General features: G+C 67.8%; 1 protein-coding gene across 10 annotated transcripts in view; it reads left to right on the forward strand.

The window, feature by feature from the left end:
* Window positions 1-13,545, forward strand: part of DCTN1 (dynactin subunit 1) — a 73,241-nt gene that overhangs the window by 53,663 nt on the left and 6,033 nt on the right. For all 10 annotated transcript variants that reach the window (XM_086746978.1, XM_086746972.1, XM_086746974.1 and 7 more), the window contains 15 exons: window positions 4,026-4,230; window positions 4,718-4,796; window positions 6,133-6,292; window positions 6,820-6,924; window positions 7,054-7,245; window positions 7,962-8,078; window positions 8,645-8,797; window positions 9,116-9,276; window positions 10,264-10,432; window positions 10,935-11,003; window positions 11,508-11,570; window positions 11,660-11,809; window positions 12,271-12,432; window positions 12,759-12,890; window positions 13,134-13,262. In XM_086746978.1, coding sequence (XP_086603104.1) covers window positions 4,026-4,230; window positions 4,718-4,796; window positions 6,133-6,292; window positions 6,820-6,924; window positions 7,054-7,245; window positions 7,962-8,078; window positions 8,645-8,797; window positions 9,116-9,276; window positions 10,264-10,432; window positions 10,935-11,003; window positions 11,508-11,570; window positions 11,660-11,809; window positions 12,271-12,432; window positions 12,759-12,890; window positions 13,134-13,262 — 2,046 coding nt within the window. The remainder of the gene's footprint in view (window positions 1-4,025; window positions 4,231-4,717; window positions 4,797-6,132; window positions 6,293-6,819; window positions 6,925-7,053; window positions 7,246-7,961; window positions 8,079-8,644; window positions 8,798-9,115; window positions 9,277-10,263; window positions 10,433-10,934; window positions 11,004-11,507; window positions 11,571-11,659; window positions 11,810-12,270; window positions 12,433-12,758; window positions 12,891-13,133; window positions 13,263-13,545) is intronic.

The following is a 13,545-nucleotide window of genomic DNA, read 5'->3' on the forward strand; positions in this document are numbered from 1 at the left end:
TTCCCCGCTCCGGAATTGGGCTGAGAACGGGCACTCCCTTCCCCGCTCCGGTGTCGGGCTGAGAACGGGCGCTCCCTTCCCCGCTCCGGAACTGGGCTGAGAACGGGCGCTCCCTTCCCCGCTCCGGTGTCAGGCTGAGAACGGGCGCTCCCTTCCCCGCTCCGGAATTGGGCTGAGAACGGGCACTCCCTTCCCCGCTCCGGTGTCGGGCTGAGAACGGGTGCTCCCTTCCCCGCTCCGGTGTCGGGCTGAGAACGGGCGCTCCCTTCCCCGCTCCGGTGTCGGGCTGAGAACGGGCGCTCCCTTCCCTGCTCCGGTGTCGGGCTGAGAACGGGCGCTCCCTTCCCCGCTCCGGAATTGGGCTGAGAACGGGCGCTCCCTTCCCCGCTCCGGAACTGGGCTGAGAACGGGCGCTCCCTTCCCCGCTCCGGAATTGGGCTGAGAACGGGCGCTCCCTTCCCCACTCCGGAATTGGGCTGAGAACGGGCGCTCCCTTCCCCACTCCAGTGTCGGGCTGAGAACGGGCGCTCCCTTCCCCGCTCCGGAATTGGGCTGAGAACGGGCGCTCCCTTCCCCGCTCCGGTGTCCGGCTGAGAACGGGCGCTCCCTTCCCCGCTCCAGTGTCGGGCTGAGAACGGGCGCTCCCTTCCCCGCTCCGGAGCCAGGCTGAGAACGGGCGCTCCCTTCCCCGCTCCAGTGTCGGGCTGAGAACGGGCGCTCCCTTCCCCGCTCCGGAATTGGGCTGAGAACGGGCGCTCCCTTCCCCGCTCTGGTGTCGGGCTGAGAACGGGCGCTCCCTTCCCCGCTCCGGAACTGGGCTGAGAACGGGCGCTCCCTTCCCCGCTCCGGTGTCCGGCTGAGAACGGGCGCTCCCTTCCCCGCTCCGGAACTGGGCTGAGAACGGGCGCTCCCTTCCCCACTCCGGTGTCGGGCTGAGAACGGGCGCTCCCTTCCCCGCTCCGGTGTTGGGCTGAGAACGGGCGCTCCCTTCCCCGCTCCGGAATTGGGCTGAGAACGGGCACTCCCTTCCCCGCTCCGGTGTCGGGCTGAGAACGGGCGCTCCCTTCCCCGCTCCGGAACTGGGCTGAGAACGGGCGCTCCCTTCCCCGCTCCGGTGTCAGGCTGAGAACGGGCGCTCCCTTCCCCGCTCCGGAATTGGGCTGAGAACGGGCACTCCCTTCCCCGCTCCGGTGTCGGGCTGAGAACGGGTGCTCCCTTCCCCGCTCCGGTGTCGGGCTGAGAACGGGCGCTCCCTTCCCCGCTCCGGTGTCGGGCTGAGAACGGGCGCTCCCTTCCCTGCTCCGGTGTCGGGCTGAGAACGGGCGCTCCCTTCCCCGCTCCGGAATTGGGCTGAGAACGGGCGCTCCCTTCCCCGCTCCGGAACTGGGCTGAGAACGGGCGCTCCCTTCCCCGCTCCGGAATTGGGCTGAGAACGGGCGCTCCCTTCCCCACTCCGGAATTGGGCTGAGAACGGGCGCTCCCTTCCCCGCTCCGGTGTTGGGCTGAGAACGGGCGCTCCCTTCCCCGCTCCGGTGTCGGGCTGAGAACGGGCGCTCCCTTCCCCGCTCCGGAATTGGGCTGAGAACGGGCGCTCCCTTCCCCGCTCTGGTGTCGGGCTGAGAACAGGCGCTCCCTTCCCCGCTCCGGTGTCGGGCTGAGAACGGGCACTCCCTTCCCCGCTCCGGTGTCAGGCTGAGAACGGGCGCTCCCTTCCCCGCTCCGGTGTCGGGCTGAGAACGGGCGCTCCCTTCCCCGCTCCGGAATTGGGCTGAGAACGGGCGCTCCCTTCCCCGCTCCGGTGTCGGGCTGAGAACAGGCGCTCCCTTCCCCGCTCCGGAATTGGGCTGAGAACGGGCGCTCCCTTCCCCGCTCCGGTGTCGGGCTGAGAACGGGCGCTCCCTTCCCCGCTCCGGTGTCGGGCTGAGAACGGGCGCTCCCTTCCCCGCTCCGGTGTCGGGCTGAGAACGGGTGCTCCCTTCCCCGCTCCGGTGTCGGGCTGAGAACGGGCGCTCCCTTCCCCGCTCCGGTGTCGGGCTGAGAACAGGCGCTCCCTTCCCCACTCCGGAATTGGGCTGAGAACAGGCGCTCCCTTCCCCGCTCCGGTGTTGGGCTGAGAACGGGCGCTCCCTTCCCCGCTCCGGTGTCGGGCTGAGAACGGGCGCTCCCTTCCCCGCTCCGGAATTGGGCTGAGAACGGGCGCTCCCTTCCCCGCTCTGGTGTCGGGCTGAGAACGGGCGCTCCCTTCCCCGCTCCGGTGTCAGGCTGAGAACGGGCGCTCCCTTCCCCGCTCCGGTGTCGGGCTGAGAACGGGCGCTCCCTTCCCCGCTCCGGAATTGGGCTGAGAACGGGCGCTCCCTTCCCCGCTCCGGTGTCGGGCTGAGAACAGGCGCTCCCTTCCCCGCTCCGGAATTGGGCTGAGAACGGGTGCTCCCTTCCCCGCTCCGGTGTCGGGCTGAGAACGGGCGCTCCCTTCCCCGCTCCGGTGTCGGGCTGAGAACGGGCGCTCCCTTCCCCACTCCGGAATTGGGCTGAGAACGGGCGCTCCCTTCCCCGCTCCGGAATTGGGCTGAGAACGGGCGCTCCCTTTCCCGCTCCGGTGTCGGGCTGAGAACGGGCGCTCCCTTCCCCGCTCCAGTGTCGGGCTGAGAACGGGCGCTCCCTTCCCCGCTCCGGAATTGGGCTGAGAACGGGCGCTCCCTTCCCCGCTCCGGTGTCGGGCTGAGAACGGGCGCTCCCTTCCCCGCTCCGGAATTGGGCTGAGAACGGGCGCTCCCTTCCCCGCTCCGGTGTCGGGCTGAGAACGGGCGCTCCCTTCCCCGCTCCGGTGTTGGGCTGAGAACGGGCGCTCCCTTCCCCACTCCGGTGTCGGGCTGAGAACGGGCGCTCCCTTCCCCGCTCTGGTGTCGGGCTGAGAACGGGCGCTCCCTTCCCCGCTCTGGTGTCGGGCTGAGAACAGGCACTCCCTTCCCCGCTCCGGAGCCAGGCTGAGAACGGGCGCTCCCTTCCCCGCTCCGGAACTGGGCTGAGAACGGGTGCTCCCTTCCCCGCTCCGGAGCCAGGCTGAGAAAGGGCGCTCCCTTCCCCGCTCCGGAATTGGGCTGAGAACGGGCGCTCCCTTCCCCGCTCCGGTGTCAGGCTGAGAACGGGCGCTCCCTTCCCCGCTCCGGAGCCAGGCTGAGAACGGGCGCTCCCTTCCCCGCTCCGGTGTCGGGCTGAGAACAGGCGCTCCCTTCCCCACTCCGGTGTCGGGCTGAGAACGGGCGCTCCCTTCCCCGCTCTGGTGTCGGGCTGAGAACGGGCGCTCCCTTCTTCACGCGCCCGGTCTTCCCAGCCTGCTCCCCAGTGGGCCCCTCTCTGCACCGGCTTGCTGGGGGTCCCGGTCCTGACCGCCTAGCGTAGACTTTGATTTGCTAAAACACGTCTCCTCTCAGCTAAACAAACACATCTGGAGCTCCGGCCCTGCAGCGCTGTGAGTCGCTGCCCGTGAACGCCTAACGAGTCCCACTGCTCGTTAGGGAGCAGCGTGTCCCCAGGGGGCTCTGCTCCTGCCTTGAGGTGCCACTCGAAACGGCGGCTGCAGGCCGGTGGTTTCCCTCTTTCCCGTCTCCCCAGGGACAGGACACCGGCTGTTGGCCCCCGTGCGGGCGTGCAGGCGGCGGGGCTCCGGCCCTGCTGCCCAGGGAGCTTTGCCTCTCTCTGCCCCGCTTTTCCGGGGTGGCTCCTCGGTTTGTTTCCCCATCTGTCTGCTCCAGTACAAGCAGTGTATTTTCTGCCTTCACACCCCTCTCTCCTCGCCAGCAGATCGTTTTTCTGCTGGGCTCTTTTGCGGGTGGGAGAAGGCGTGAAGCAGGGGAGCTGGGCACCCCGAGCACTGGCAGCGGGCCTTCCCCTCCCAGCCCAGATGAGCTGTTGTTAATTGGACTTGATCCTCCTAATTGCCTGAGGCTCACTGTTTGTGAGAGGGGTCTCTCCGTCGCTGGCCTTGGGCTTCCAGGGTCTCCTCACGCGCGTGTGCTTGGCCGCAGGAAGCCAAGGATGCCTTGGAAGCCAAGGAGCGCTACATGGAGGAGATGGCGGACACGGCCGACGCCATTGAAATGGCAACGCTGGACAAGGAGATGGCGGAGGAGCGAGCAGAGTCCCTGCAGCAGGAGGTGGACTCCCTGAAGGAGAAGGTGGAATATCTCACCATGGACCTGGAGATCCTGAAGCACGAGATCGAAGAGAAAGGTGGGGACGGGTCAGCTTTCGCGTGCTCTCAGCCTGGGTGCCGCTGCACGGGGAGCTCGCTGGGAGGAGAACGCTTGGCTGCTTCGGAGCAGGGGCGGCAGCGGGAAGCGAGTCGGCCTTCAAATGCTGCAGCGTTGGCGTCCACCTGAAAAAGTGCTGGGAGGGTTGGGAGCCGAGAGCCCTCGCGGCATCCAGCGACACGTTGCTCTGCTGTAGCCCAGCGGCTGCTCGGGTGCGGTCGGCGGGGTGGCACAGCGGTTCTCCATCTGCACTAACCGGCATCGAGGAATCTCCCAGCCTGCGGGCGCCAGCGTTAAGCACGGGCTTCGGTTGTGCTTGGCCGCAGGAGAGGGGCTGAGGCATTTCCCTTTGGTGTGACAGAGCTATCCTCTTGGTGTCTGCATCGTCCGTTAGCGTTGCAAGAGCTGCATCTGCTCAGCAGCTGCTGCCTCTGCGCCAGCAGAATAATGCGTCCTTTCTACCACAGGCTCGGACGGAGCGGCCTCCAGTTACCAGGTCAAACAGCTGGAAGAGCAGAACGCCAGGCTCAAGGAAGCTCTCGTGAGGTAGGAGACCGCTCGTGCTCCCCAGAGGCGGGTGCTGCCGACGAAGTTCCTTCCGACAAGAGCCCGTGCTGCCATGCTCCAGCAGCAGCTTGCGTCAGAGCGCTGACCCAAGTGCTTCTCCAGAGCAGCCATGTAGCACCCACGCGCTGCTCATGGGGCGTTCCTGGGCTCTGCGGCTCCTCTAAGCGTGGGAGAAGGCAGAACCCCTCCTCACCGATGTGTACTGGGAGACAGCGAGTCGCTTCAGGGGGCTCGGGACTCCCAGGGAGTTTGAGGTGGGGGGTGTGAGGCAGGTCCAGGCCAGAGGGGCTCCCAGCACTCGCGCTCCTGGGCAGAGCCCGGCGGGGCTGCGCGCAGAGCTGTCGCACAGGGCCTCGCTGTCGCATGGGGCTTTGCCGTCGCACGGGGCCTCGCCGTCGCACGGGGCCTCGCCGTCGCACGGGGCCTCGCTGTCGCATGGGGCTTCGCCGTCGCACGGGGCCTCGCCGTCGCACGGGGCCTCGCTGTCGCATGGGGCCTCGCCGTCGCACGGGGCCTTGCTGTCGCACGGGGCCTCGCCGTCGCACGGGGCCTCGCTGTCGCATGGGGCTTCGCCGTCGCACGGGGCCTTGCTGTCGCACGGGGCCTCGCCGTCGCACGGGGCCTCGCTGTTGCATGGGGCTTCGCCGTCGCATGGGGCTTCGCCGTCGCACGGGGCCTTGCTGTCGCACGGGGCCTCGCCGTCGCACGGGGCCTCGCCGTCGCACGGGGCCTCGCCGTCGCATGGGGCCTCGCCGTCGCACGGGGCCTTGCTGTCGCACGGGGCCTCGCCGTCGCACGGGGCCTCGCCGTACGCGCAGGCAAAGCTCTGTCCTCAGCGCGTGGCGAAACGCCTTCCCTTGTCTGCGCTTTGCCTTTGCTGTGCTGCTGACCTCTCTTACGCCGTGAAAGGCTGAGTGCGCCTCGCCTTGCCGCGGTTCTGCCGTGCCGTGCTCTGGCCGGTCCCGTTCACCGTTGCCCCCTCCTGCCCGTCCCACCCCTGCTCTCTGTTGTCTCTTTCTTCGTTCTCTGTCCTGTTCTCTCCATCCCACCGCTCCTGTTCTCTCAAGGGAAGGTGCAGTCTGGGCACCGCCTCACCCCGTCCCTCGCTGTTACTGAGCTGTTCTCGGGGGACACTGCTCGCGTGCCCACCACAGAGGGGCTGCCAGCGCTCCAAGGCGCTCTGCTCGCGCTGCCGCTGGGCAGGGGGCTTGGCTCTGCTGCCCGCCGAGAGCCATGCCTGGGAGGGGAACGGCTTCTCTTGCCTGGTGCCTGGGCCTCCGCCGGGCCTCTGATGGCTCTGGTTGTTCTCCCAAAGGATGCGGGACTTGTCCGCGTCGGAGAAGCAGGAGCACGTGAAGCTTCAGAAGCAAATGGAGAAGAAAAACACGGAGCTGGAGTCCCTGCGGCAGCAGAGGGAGAAGCTTCAGGAGGAGGTGAAGCAGGCGGAGAAAATGGTTGATGAGCTGAAGGAGCAGGTGAGCGCGCTGGGGAAGGGTGGGCGGGGAGGGGAGGTTTGGGGGCGTTTAGGTCAGGCTTGGTCTCCGGGCGCAGAGTGCGTTGTGTCAGTGCTCCTGGAGAGCCACGCTGGGTGACACCGCCGCAGGGACTGGCGCCTCTGGGTCCCCGTGCACGGGCCAGCTCTGTTCCAGCAGCGGCGCTGCGCTGGGCTCTGCCCGGCCACATGCTGCAGCTGGAGAGCAGAACACCTCTGAGAGCCGCAGCCAAGCCTCCTCCCGTGTGTCCTTCCCGCTGGGAATGCCAGTGCTCCCGCTCTGGGCTGCGTGCGCTCCCGCTCTGGGCTGCGTGCACTCCCGAGGGGTGCTGCTCCCTGCTATCAGGAGGGAGCTTACGCGCTGTCCAGCAAGCCCCCACCTCAGGCTGGGATGGCCCAGCCGTGTCCCGCAGCCGGCCGGTGATCCCATGGGGCTACCAAAGGACTCGGAGCCGTGTGCTGCAGCGTGTTGAGCTCCAGGCCGGAGCGTGACGTGGTGCGTGCTCGCAGGTGGATGCTGCCCTGGGTGCTGAGGAGATGGTGGAGACTCTGACAGAGAGAAACCTGGACCTGGAGGAGAAGGTCCGGGAGCTGCGCGAGACTGTGGGGGACCTGGTAAGAGGGGCTGCTTCTGGTTCTGGGGGGCTTGCGCCGCCTCCTCCCCGTGCGGCTGGGCTGGTGCGAGCGCCGGCTCGCCTGCTTGGCTGCGGCGTAACCGCGTCCCGCGTACCTGCTCCTCGCCAGGAAGCCATGAACGAGATGAACGACGAGCTGCAGGAGAACGCCCGGGAGACAGAGCTGGAGTTACGGGAGCAGCTGGACATGGCCACGGCGCGCGTCCGCGAGGCAGAGAAGCGCGTGGAGGCTGCGCAGGAGACCGTGGCCGACTACCAGCAGACCATCAAAAAATACAGAGAGCTTACCGCACACCTCCAGGTGCGGCCCCGCAGTGCCCCCCGCGCGGCAGCGGGCGGTTCCCCCCGGAGCCCTGCTCCTCTGGGCGGCCACCTCGGCGATGAACTGACCGAGCGCGCGTAGGCGAGAGCGTTCCAGGGGAGGTGGTCCCTGGGGCGGGGGTGGCACGCTGCCTCCTGCTCTCAGGGAGGTGGGCACGGCGGATGGCTGATGCCTGGAGAGCGGGTTCCTCACGGAGTTTTCCTGCGCCCCTCCGGCAGTGCCAGAGCGTGCCGGCTTCTCCTGCCCTCTGACAGCTCTCCTGTCCTGCCCGAGCCCCTGCTGCGGCCAGCGCTGTGAATGCTTCTGACGCGTGGCTGCTTGGCCCCTTACCGCGCTGTGCCGCTCGTGCTCCCGGCGTGGGAGCCGAGCCCTGGAGAAGACAGCAGAGCTTGGGGTTGTCCCAGCACGGGGCCCGGCTCTCCTGGGCTTTGCTGGCAGCGGAAGGAGCTGGGTAGTGAGTCTGGGTGGGCTCCACGGCGTTAACACGGCGTGCCGTCAGCCGGGCCGTTGGAGAGCGCTTGCTTTCCTCTTCCCTGCTCCCACCCATTGCCGTGCGTGCTGCACAAGGAGCCCCCGGTGCTCCCTGCAGAGGGGGCGTTGGGAGGTTCGGTGCGGACGTGCTGCGGTGGGTGTGGGGTTACAGAACTCCCCGCGCTGGTTTCCTGCGTCTCATCGCAGCTTCTCTCTGCGCGCAGGACGTGAACCGAGAGCTCATGAGCCAGCAAGAGGCGTCTGCCGAGAAACAGCAGCAGCCTCCGCCCGAGATGTTTGACTTCAAGATTAAATTTGCAGAGACGAAAGCCCATGCGAAGGTAGGGGCAGCAGGAGACCGGCGGGCGAGCTGGGCAGGGTGCGCCCGTTCCCGTCTGCCAGGCTCCGGAAGCGGTGGCACCGGGGCAGGACAGGCGTTCCCCGCGCGGCGGGGCCGATCCAGGGCGGCGCTCGCGGAGCTGGGCTGCGGTGCCGGCCGTGGAAACGGGCCGAGGCGGCCAAAGGGGGTTCTGTCTCCCAAGAGAGACGTCGCAGTTAAGTAGCGCTGCGCAGAAGGGAGGTGTTCTCCTGAACGAGCTGCTCAGAGCTGCTCAGAGCTGCCAGTGTGAGCGTTGGTTTTGTCACTCTGCGCTCGCTGGCTGGAAAGGAGTGCTCGTGAGCACAGGTACGAGGTGCGCCCTGAGCCCGGGCTGGGACCAGAGCGCCGGGGTGGTCCCTGGGCCCCTCCGCCGAGCGCCGGTTGCTGAATAACACGAAATGTCTCCGGTGACAGCCAGGGAGCGAGGCGCTAGCTGTGTCCCGGGGGGAGGAGGTTCTGACTGCTTAAAGTGCTGCCCGGGCCGGGCCGGGCCCGAGGGGCTGCCCTGAGCGTGCGCGTGTCCTGCAGGCCATCGAGATGGAGCTGCGCCAGATGGAGGTGCAGCAGGCCAACCGGCACGTCTCCCTCCTCACCTCCTTCATGCCCGACAGCTTCCTGCGCCACGGTGGCGACCACGACTGCGTCCTGGTGCTGCTGCTCATCCCTCGGCTCATCTGCAAGGTGCGGCGGGCGCCTCGGCTCCGGGGGGAGCTGGGCCTTGTCAGGGGCTCGTGTCGCTCCTTCCTTTGACCCTTGAGCTGGGGCCGTCTCCCGAGCTGGGCTGTCAGGGCTTGGAGCGTCGTCTTCGCACCCGTCCTGCAGCCCTGACCGGGGGGTTGCGGTGCTCTCCACGCCGTTCCGCTTGTTCTCCTTCTGGGCTGCAGAAATCTTCCCAGGAAAGCTTGCTTTTGGGTGGGGGGTGTCTCGCTGTCCGTGGCGGAGCAGCACAGAGCAGAGCACGCGCGGGAGGAGGCTGAAGGTTGCCCTCTTCCCCCCCAGGCCGAGCTGATCAGCAAACAGGCCCAGGAGAAGTTCGAGCTGAACGAGAACTGCGCAGAGCGCAGCGGGCTCAGGGGCGCTGCCGGCGAGCAGCTGAGCTTTGCTGCCGGGCTGGTCTATTCCCTCAGCCTCCTGCAGGCCACGCTGCACAAATACGAACAGTGAGTACCGCGCCCTTCCCCACCCCTCTCCTCCTGCCCTTCCCCACCCCTCTCCTCCTGCCCTTCCCCACCCCTCTCCTCCCCGTCGGGAAGCGCGCAGAGCTCTGCAGCCTCCCCGCAGCGCTGGTCCCCCGGCAGCGAGGATGTTTTGGCAGCTGGGCTGGAAGAGGCTGAGGGATCCCGTCTGTTGCCTTGTGAGGGCAGCATTCACTTTTATTTCTGCTCCTTCCCTGTTTCCTCCCGAGCTGACCGTGGAGGGACCCGGTTCTCTAGCACGTGCTGCTCGCTCTTCAGCTGTGGCCGCCTCTTGAGGCCAGAAGCAGCCGTGCTGCGCTGGTTTTCCATCTGCCCTGCCAGGAGGTGTTTCGCAGCCTCTTGCCGAGCCGGGGTGCTCTGGGGCTGGCTCTGGGCTCTAGCCCCGTTGCAGGCGCGCCCCTGCAGCCCGGTGCTCTGCCACGAGCGCCCGGGGCCTGGTCCTGCGCGGGAGGCTTCACAGCGTGGGCCTGAGCGCTCGGTCAGCGTGCGCCCATCGCTGGGCGGTGCCCCAGCAGCACCGCCAAGCCAGGGCTTTCCCCGGAGGCTGGGAAGTGCCGTCGGGCACCAAACCGGCTGCGGCTCGGAGCGTGCTTGCCCTGAGGCTTGCTCAGCTTTGCTCCCGGGGAGGCGGCTCAGAGCGCTGAGACGCCTTTGCTCCCGCACCAGCACGGGCGGCGACCTTGTAGGGTCTCCTGCTGCTCCCAGCACTGGCTTCTGGCTCGGAGCCTTGCATGTTTTCCTGTTCCGGGACTCCCTTTCCTGGAGCTCCCAGGCAGCCCGTCTCATGCCGTGGTTCCCCACCGACGTTCTGACATTGACCGCTCTGCAGCTACGGAGCTCCTGGGGGTCCACTGGTGGTCCGGGGGGTTCCGTGGTCTCAGGCTGGCGCCCAGAAGCAAAGCTCTGTGTGATGCCGCCTGCCCCAGCCAAGCCGCCCGCGTTCCCTCGCAGGGCGCTGAACAAGTGCAGCGTGGAGGTGTACAAGAAGGTGGGGATGCTGTACCCCGAGATGAGCGTCCACGAGCGCTCGCTGGACTTCCTGATCGAGCTGCTGCACAAGGACCAGCTGGACGAGACGGTCAACGTGGAGCCGCTGACCAAAGCCATCAAGTACTACCAGGTGGGGCTGCAGCGCTGCGAGGGGCCGGCTGGCCGCCGGGCCTGGGGCATCGCTCACGGCGGGGTGGGGAGCTGGGGCGGCCTCAGCGGTGCGTGCCGCGGCCGGAAGCCCTGCCCGGGTGCGTACGTCGTTGACGTGGCGCGTTGACAAGCCGTGCGCGGGCGCGTCGGCAGCACTTCCCTTTGGAAGTTCCTCGCCCGCGGAGCACGCGGGACTCCAGCTGTGGCTGTCACTGGGGGGCTGCGCTCCCTGTCCCTGGGGGGACGCGGGCAGGCAGGACGGGGCTTCTGTGCCCCTGTGCTGCAGGTCGGGGTGCTGACCCTTTGGATTGGGGGCCGCCCTCGTTCAGAGGGGCTCTGCTGGGGTCACTGCAAGAGTTTGCACTTCCAGTTAAAAATCAGGCCAAACCCTCGCTGTCGGGGGCTTTGTTACACGTCTCCTCCCTTGGCTGCTTTGCACGCGTGGAGGCACCCGCGGGGTGCTGATCTCCTCTCTCCCGCAGCATCTCTACAGCATCCACCTGGCTGAGCAGGCTGAGGACTGCACCATGCAGCTGGCCGACCACATCAAGGTGCGCTGGGGAAAACACCCGGGCTCTTCCCTTGCCCTGTGCTTCTGCCTCGCCCTTCCTGCCCTCCCCGAGGTGGCTTCGTGAGTGGAAGGGCCGCTCCTCCCCTCTCCCCGTCGCTTTTCCCCGGCTCCCGCCGCCGGCGGTGGCAGAGGTGATGTGGGGGCAGGGATACAGGGAAGGAGGCGCGGGGCCGTCTGCCCTGCGGGAGCGGGGTGGGAGGAGCGGAGCAGCAAGGGGAGTGAGGAGAACCTCGTGTCCAGGAGGGAGTTGTACCGCCCGCGGCTTCTGAGGGAAGTGGCGGTGTCCTGTGCCCCGCAGAGTAACCAAAAGCTGGCGGAGAGCCTCAGCCCGTTCCCCTGCTCCTGTGAATCCTGGAGTGGCGCAGGGTGGCGTACAGAGCGCCTGTCCTGAAACGCCCCAGACCAAATCCCCAGTTTGCTCTGCAGCAGCTGTCGCGCGGTCTCTTTCCCCGGAGCCGACGGTGCCTGTGTTTGTGCTCCGCAGTTCACCCAGAGCGCCTTGGACTGCATGGGCGTGGAGGTGTGCCGCCTGCGCTCCTTCCTCCAGGTAGGACGTGCGGGGCCGGCTCTGCGCGGTCGCGCTGCGTTCCCCTCGCCGGAGGTCCCTCTGTCTGAGGTCCTTTCTCTGCACCCTAGGCTGGGCAGGAGGCGTCCGACCTTGCCATCCTCCTCAAGGACCTGGAGACCTCGTGCAGTGACATTCGCCAGTTCTGCAAGAAGATCAGGCGCCGCATGCCGGGCACGGACGCTCCGGGTATCCCCGCGGCGCTGGGCTTCGGGCAGCAGGTGAGCTGGCTGGCAGAGCAGGGCACCCTGGCACTGTTGGCCATGTTAGCCAGGTACTGGGAGCTGTGGGCTGTACTGGGCTGGCGTTGAACGCTGAGGGACCGCTGCTGTCCTTGGTGGCTCCAGTGCCGGTGTGCAGTGCCCAGCTTGAGCTGAGCAGCGGCCGCTGCTCAGGCAGGGAAGGACGGTGCGAGCTGAGGTGGGACGTGGCTTCGTGTCTCTGGTCGGGATGGAGACGTGGAGGACCTCATCTCCTCCAGCCCGGAGTGTCTCTCTGTCTTTCCTGGTGTTCCCCATCCTCCTAGCGGTGTTTCGCAAGCGAGTTACAGTCTCAGTAGCTCCAGGCTGGGGTGAGGCCGGTGCTGTGCGGGCAGGAGCTGCCCCGTGCCTGGGAACCAAGCTGGAAAGCAGCCCCTTGGTCCCTGCCGCTCCCGACCCTCCCGTTTCTGCCCGGCTTCCAGGTGTCGGACACGCTGCTGGACTGCCGCAAGCACCTGACCTGGGTGGTGGCCGTGCTGCAGGAGGTGGCGGCTGCTGGGGCGCAGATGATCGCTCCTCTGGCAGAGAACGAGGGGCTGCTGGCCGTGAAGCTGGAGGATCTGGCCTTCAAAGCCAGCGAGCAGGTGGGAAGCCCCCTTCTCCACTGCCCCTCGTTCCCTGCTGCGGCGAGGGGGAGCCAGGGCCCTCACTCCAGCGCTGGGAGCAGCTCTGGATGGGAGAGGCTGGGAATGAACTGGGAACATGGCCAGGGAATGCCAATACGCGGGGGGCTTTGTGGTCCCCAGCTCCGTGCCGCCCTTCCCCGCGGCTGGCCTCGCTCTGCGGCTGTGCCGAAGGGGCCGCGGGCTCTCCAAGCCGGCGGCGCGCTGTGGGGAGCCGGGAGGGGGCTGTGGCGGTGGCTGGGAGCCCAGCCGCGGGGCGCCTGCCACCGCCTTCCTGTCCTTGGCAGATCTACGGCAGCCAGGGCATCAACCCCTACGAGTGCCTGCGCCAGTCCTGCAGCATCCTCATCGCCACCATGAACAAGATGGCCACGGCCATGCAGGAGGGAGAGTACGACGCGGACAGGCCGCAGACCAAGGTGGGCTGCGGCGGGGGCCTGGGGCGTCTGAGCGGCTCCGTAACCTCCTGCAGTCCTGCCGCCGCCTGCCCCGGCCGAAGAGCCTCTGGCTGCGGTGTGGGGCAGAGCGGGCAGGGGCAGCGGCTGCCGGCAGGGTTCGGGGACCGAAAGCGGCCCCCGTTTTGGTCCATCTGTCCCATCTGCAGTCACTGGAATTCCTCTTAAAATACCGATGTTGTGTCTTGTTCCCCCGTCCCCGTGCAGCCCACCCCGCCTGCCGACCTGCGGGCGGCGGCTCTTCGGGCAGAGATCACCGACGCCGAGGGGCTGGGGCTGAAGCTGGAGGACAGGGAGACCGTCATCAAGGAGCTGAAGAAATCTCTCAAGATCAAGGTACGCCGCCCTTCAGCCCATCCCCGCCCTGGCTGCTCAGCGAGGGGCTGCAGCGCCGCTGTCGGTCGCGCTCCGGCCTCGGGTGACTCGTTGCGCTTAGAGCTGTCGAATGGCAGCCGGATCTCCTCCTGGAAATGTTCCTCTGGTCATCAGGGAGGTGCCGTCTGCCCGCTGCCTCCCTGCCAGGGGCTGCGCCGGCCTTTCCCCCGTGCAGCTCTGGGACGGGGGTGCTGGTGATGGGTGCGCGTGCCGGGGCGCGGAACCTGGGTGCCGTGTGGGTGGG

Source organism: Chlamydotis macqueenii, chromosome 4 (assembly GCF_036417535.1).
Source record: "Chlamydotis macqueenii isolate bChlMac1 chromosome 4, bChlMac1.mat, whole genome shotgun sequence".
NCBI classification, from domain to species: Eukaryota; Metazoa; Chordata; class Aves; order Otidiformes; family Otididae; genus Chlamydotis; species Chlamydotis macqueenii.